A 6,578-nucleotide genomic window follows, 5' to 3' on the forward strand; every position below is an offset into this window, starting at 1 on the left:
ATACATTATGCTCTTCTTGTGTCACTGTTTCGTCAAGGTTCACTTCCCCAGACACATTTCCAGTAACACAGAAAAGCAAAGGAGGTCAGGGCCCCATGGCCTGGTTCCTGCAATTATGTGGTCAGACAGGCTCAGGGAACCTTCTCCCAACAAAGGTTAACCCAGATAATTCAGAGACAAGAGACCCTCAGGGACTTACTATAGGCAATAAAGAATTTACTGTGGTAGGTGGAGAGCACACAGGAGGGGTCTGGGACACCAGGTTGTTAATTGTCACCCAAAGAAGCATCCAACCTGTGTTTGGGGACGGATGCTGAGAAGAAGGGAAGATAGAAAATCCCTGTTCTCTCTCTCTCTCTCTCTCTCTCTCTCTCTCTCTCTCTCTCTCTCTCTCTCTCTCTCTCTCTCCCTCTCTCTTCAGCTGGGAAGGGCCCCTGTAACAGAGACACTTAAGCATTAGAAAGCATTAGAAGTATGTGTGGTCTCTATGCATATCACAGTTTCATCTTCTATGAGGGTGATGATCTGTCTCCAGTTTTTTTAGGTTAAATCTCTCGGCACATCTTTAAGTAAAGATGACCCTCCATATTTAACAAGTATGGAAACTGAGGCACCCTGATAAAACATCACTGGCAGTCAAGGGCTGAGTCTAGATACATACTTTTACTGTGAACCTGGTATGTTAATTGCCTTTCTATAGCTATGTAAGACACCATGGCCAAAGCAACTTATAGAAGAAAGAGTTTGTGTAGGCCTATGATTCCAGAGGAGTAAGAGTCCATCATGGCAGGGAACTGTGGTGGCAGGGAGTAGACATGGTGGCAGGAACAGCTGAGAGCACACATCTCCAACTGCAAACAGGAAGCAGAGAGAATGAACCTGAAATGACAGAGGCTTTTGAAACCTCAAAACCAGTGATGTAAGGCCACCTTCTAAGACTACCAAAACAGTGCGACCACCAACTGGAGACCAAATATTCAAATGCCCGAGACTATACTTGTCATTCAAACCACAAGACCTTGCAAACAGCCCAGTAGGTACACACAAATGACTACAGTGTGGAGTAGTTTTTGCTGATGTTCAGTTAACCAAATGTCTTCTGTTCACACACCCAAGGAAACAACCTAATTCTTGGATGCCCCAAAGAAAGACTTGATTGCACCTTGACAACTGTCGTTGAGGGGAGCTTGTCTCCAACGTCTCCAGATGTGAATTAATTTGAATATGTAACGGCGTAGAATCAGACCTGCGCAGGTCCTGTGTTGAGGAGCTGACACCATGGGAAGGAAGCCCTCTTAGAACAGGCAGTCTCACAGCTCACCTTTCCACCCTTTCTCTCCAGGTTCCGTGTGGGCTTCAAGCATGCCTTTCGATGCTGCCCCTTCATCAGTGCTGGTGATTATGAGGGGCTGGAAATGAAATCCACCCGATACCTCCAGACCCAGGGCAGTGTGTACAAGGTCAGCCGCCTGGAGACCACCATCTCCACCGTGGTGGGAGCCCATGAAGAGGAGCCAGAAGAAGGCCCCAAGGCCACACCCTCATCCCTGGATCTCACCTCCAATGGTTCTTCTCGAAGCAACTCGAAGACCGTGACAGAAAGCTCTAGCTTCTACTCTAACATGCTGGCTTAGGCAGGGGGCACATTTCAAGGGTGTGGTCACCAGCCCATCCTGTGCCCTGATTCATTTATGCATGGAATCCATTGGAAATACCCTAACACTGGAGCTTTTGTAAAGGGTCACTATGGTTTAAGGAAAACATTCCATGCTGTATTCAATCTGGATTCCTTCCTGTCCTTGTCAACCATCCTCACGATTGTGCCCTAAGGCAGATCAGTGAATGTCTATAAAGTGAGAAGGCTGCACTTGATCCCCTACAGTTCATCCCATGATGCCTGACATGTCTTCATCTGCATGCAGGTGCTCATTTGGGGAGGTATTCTGCAGTAATGCATTCAGCAGACTTGTTGGCCTGAAACTTCTGTCTTTCTTCTGTAAAGTCATTCTCAGCCATGCACAGACTAGCTCATGCCACTCCAGCCTTCCACTAGACAGTGTAAACAAGAGAGCTGTAGCCCCCCATCTAAGCACACATGAATAGAAGGCATGCATCCACCATTTTCATGACATCTGAATATTTCAATTCATTTAAATATCATGAAATTGACAACTTCTCACAACTTCTGCATTGTGTCCCTAATATAACCAATTCTTACTGAATATGTCTATGGCAGCAGCTGATGTATATTCTAACAAAGAGCCAGGAGACCCATTCCAGGCTTGACCTATGGGCCTCTTTCCTTCTTTGTAAAGCTACAGGGCTGAACTAAATACTCTGCAAGTATCCCTTCGAGTCTCTCTGTTCCCTGGTTTAATGGTATATACATTTTGTTCTCTCTCCCTTTCTCTCTCCTTCTCTCTCTCTCTCTCTCTCTCTCTCTCTCTCACACACACACACACACACACACATACACACACAATTAATTAATTAAAATTAAATAAAAAATGACAGCCTCAGAAATACTGAGTGGCAATTCCTAGATATGAGTATGGGTAAATATTCTCCCATTGATCCAGAAACCCTGATCCAAAATTCCTTCTCCAGGAAGGTTCTGGTCTTTGACAGAGCAGAGCACTTCATAGGAAACCTTGGATCTCTCCAGCAGCTGCAACAAGCTGCAGTCCACCTCTGAGAGCAGCGTCAGGAGGAGGAGTGTGTGAGCTTCCTGGCCTGGCTGCTCCTATCTTCATGCAGGGGTCCTAACTCAGAGTCTTCACTTTTTGCTCCTGTGTGTAGAGTGAGGAGGTTTCCCTCTGCAGCTACACTGATGGAAAGAGGAGCCTTGCATCTTCTCTTTTGCCTTCTTGTTCCACATCGTTGATCTCTGTCTACAAGAAGTTGAATGATCCAACAACCCCAAAGGACACTTGGTCTGCCAAGAGCTGGGGACTAAAAGCTCCATGTCCTGATATAGCTTCAGGATCTTCAGCAGGAGGGCACACGCTAAGGCATATGCCTTGCCCAGATGTAGCTGGTAGCCAAGGCTTTCTGTAACATCCATGAATGTCCTCTTGGTTCTGATAACTAGATGCACACAAGCTCCATCCATCATGTCAGAGAGAACAATGCCACCCACTACCAGTTTTTTCAGCTTTGGCTAGTCTTATTGGCTCTAATCCTATGAGGGAGTCAGCATACCTGGGGGAAGCACCATTTACATAGAAATGGTACAAGCCAGAAAAAAGAAATGAGAAACATAGTGCGCAGAGCATCATGGGAAAAAGTTAAGCAAATCCTGCTCAATGACACCCTATGAGTGGAAAATAAAATGTAGGGACAACAAAAGTCAAATTATTAACTATGTTTCCAAAAAAAGAATCTTTGTATGGATGCAAAGTAGTGTGCTTATGAAAAGTGCCCAAGAAGAAAGAGCATCGAGTGCTGAAGACACCACATCTACAGAAGAGAAGGTTAGGGTAGAGCTGGCAAGGATCTATGCAGCGCCCACTCTGGACTTGGCCCTGAACTGGAGACTCACAGCTCCTTCTACCCCCAGGAGCTTCCTCTGCCTGCCATTCCTGATGCATCAGTCCTGGTGAAACCAGACGGCTCACCAGCCCTGGAAGCACTGAGAAACAGAATCTTCCTAGGGTTTTAAAGACTGACTTTCACTATGGGGACTCAAGTCAAAGGGTGGGGCTTCTAGAGAGCCTCCACAGTGGCAGTTCTCTGAGGCAACTCTGAAGGGAGTCACCAGTAAGCCCTGGGGACTGTAAGGACTGAGATGAGCAACCTCATTCCGTGTGTAATAAGAGGGAAGATGAGGTGGACCTACGTTTTATGGATACAGCAAAGCATCCCTTACAGAGGACCGTCGAGCTTCCCACTGCCCCTGCTCCAAAGCCCATTTAATTTGTAGAAATGTCGTCGATTCCTGTGTGTGAGAACACTGTGATTTGTGATCTGTGCATGGGTCTCTTATTGAAATGTGTCACCCTGTGTTTATCTCCTAAGTGAGTTTTATTGATGTACCCTCCAATAATGATAGACTGGGAGACACCCTGGGGCCATCCTTCCCGTGTACCCTCTAGCCTGTGGATCCCAGTGCCACTGGCAAATGCACTCCTGCTATGTCAATCTCCTCCTGCCACTGTTCTTGCTTGGAAAGGAGTTGGGAAATGTACCTCACAGTCAATGGGACTGAGGGGCGGGGAAGTGACCTTTATGGGAGGAACACCCTTAGCCCTTCAGCAGAATGCCAAGGCAAAGGGCTGAGTAGAATCCTAGGAGAGGAGAGGACTCAGGCCTGGGGAAGACTGTGCATGGAGAGGACCCACTCCTGAGGCATCTGTGTTTGGGGCCTGGGATTCTGGGAAGAATATCCTACAGAAATAAAGTGTGTTTTCAGTGATCTTGTGTCTCTGTCTCTTCTCCAGGGAACAGGAAGAAACACTATTGGGAGTGGAGTAGGATAGTAATGATAACTCTCACAAACTACACACCCAGTAGGATAAAATCCAACATCTACTCAGTGCTGTAGTGGCAAAGATATGGGCTGGCAAGACCTGGGATGTGTTTCCAAACTGGGAAACAGGAATTTGGGATTGGATTGTATGGCCACACCAATGATGTCAACTATGAATACAGAGGTGTCAGTTCAAGCTGCCCATGGGAAAATGACAAGGCAGTTAGATGTACAAGTGATATCCTGGAGACAAGGTCAAGGCAGATCATGTGGGGAGAGAGGGAGATCAAGCTAATGGACACAGTGGGAGATCGGGGAAGACTGTAATCCAGCATAGGAATGGAGATAGGGTGTTGGGGTTTGAATGAGAAGCATCTCCTATAGGCTTGAGTGTTTGAACAGTTGATCCCCAACTGGTTTTGCTGTTTGGCGAGGCTTGGAACCTTTGAGAGGTGGAGCCCTGCTAACAGACATACATCACTGGGGGAAGGGTATTATGCACTCTAACCTTCTGGAACTGTTAGTGCAAGCAAACTGTTTATTCTATAAGTTGCCTTTGTCATGGTGTTTTATCACAACAGAGAAGTAGCTAATACAGAGGGAAAGAAAAAACCCAGTATGTGTAGATACTGCTCAAGAGAAGTCCACACCTGCTTTAGCAGAAATGGTCAAGCTGGTACCCACCTTGCTCTGCGACTGCCTGGGGTCATCTGGAGAGGGGGAAGGGCAATGTGGCAGACCCAAAATGCTACACCTGGGCTGATGGCACTCCTCGCCCACTCTTTTTCCAAGTGAATCTATGCCATAGAGCTGCACAACTGGTACAAGCAGCTTTGGTCCAGGCCTCTGTATTTAAAAGCATTGCAGGAAACTGCTGCAGGTTGGAAACATCAGTGATGATCACTGTGAGAAATGGCAACTTGCCTCCCCCTGCTGGGTCACCTCCCACGGGCAGTGCCATCAAGAGAGCCATGAGACACTGTGGACAGACTTGCAGCGACATAGAGAAGGAAAGAAAAAAAACAGACAGCTAAGGCGTCCAAAATGAACAATGAAGATGCTCCAAAATGAAGAGGCTCCCTTCTAAATTAAGGCATCTTAGAAAATGGTGCCTGGACAAGCTTCAAGGAATCCAGAAGATCCCCACACAACACATGGAAAATAGTCTGAATATACTCTAAAGCAATGATTAACCCTATGCTGTTCAGCAAACGGAGAAAGTGTGGAATGTTTCCAGGAGAGGGTAAGAAGCTGGGGGCCTTCTGAACAGAGCTGGAGGTAGATGAGCCCCAGAAGAACCAGCCTGGCTGCCGGGAAACAGCTTTGGAATAAAACCATACTTCCTCTCAGGCACCAGACAATCTAAAGCTTTAGACAAAACCATTGAGTTTGTGATGAAGGAGTGTGCTTACTCTTCTCCATGGAAATAAAAGAATGCCCCTTGCATAAGCAATAGTGACTCTTTAGTTACAGGTCAACAGAAAGCACAGGGTGTGGGGGACAGTTATAGAGACACAAAGATATTTTCATTTGCTCCAGGTTTGCGCAGCAAATGTTCTAGAGATATTCACCCCCAGTAGCTATAGCAGGACTCCTTCAATCCCTTGGTACAAGAGTGAACGGACTTCCTCAGCTCTGAACCCCAGCGCAGTTTAGTGAAGACCTCAAGCAGAAGGCAGATGAGGTGGGGACACATGGGGAATGTTCCTCTTCATCTTCAAAGCTAAACAAAGCATCTGAACCCCACAGCAATGCTCTAAGACACCATCGCCTATCTACCCGGTTCAGAAGAACAGAGGGGAGGTAAAGAGGTGGAAAATTAGGAACCTCATGGTACAGACTGGATACAAGAGTTGCAGGTGTCACCCTGGCTTCCCTCTCAAGCAGCACAGTTTGAAAGGAGAAAAGATTGGTGCTGAGCATCAAGTAACCAGAGGATATCAGAGGCAACTGCTGGTGTTGCCTGTTCGGCTAGCTCTAGAGACTTTCATTCCAGTTCAAACCTGGGTTCTCTGCACTGTGTCTCCTTTTTGTTTTTGTTTTTTTCTTTCTTAATTTATTTTTAATTTTGAAAGTATTTTATTAGATATTTGAAAATTTTTGGGCATGG

The 6,578-nt window shown here is 46.4% G+C and overlaps 1 protein-coding gene across 1 annotated transcript in view; it reads left to right on the forward strand.

Moving 5' to 3' along the window:
- Positions 1-4,414, forward strand: part of Tacr1 (tachykinin receptor 1) — a 176,875-nt gene extending 172,461 nt beyond the window's left edge. Inside the window, exon 5 of the mRNA XM_005078288.4 lies at positions 1,343-4,414. Within this exon, the coding sequence (XP_005078345.1) occupies positions 1,343-1,634 (292 nt within the window). The 3' untranslated portion in view covers positions 1,635-4,414. The remainder of the gene's footprint in view (positions 1-1,342) is intronic.
- Positions 4,415-6,578: the final 2,164 nt, after the last annotated feature.

Source organism: Mesocricetus auratus, unplaced genomic scaffold, assembly GCF_017639785.1.
Source record: "Mesocricetus auratus isolate SY011 unplaced genomic scaffold, BCM_Maur_2.0 Super-Scaffold_100676, whole genome shotgun sequence".
In the NCBI taxonomy this organism is placed as follows: domain Eukaryota; kingdom Metazoa; phylum Chordata; class Mammalia; order Rodentia; family Cricetidae; genus Mesocricetus; species Mesocricetus auratus.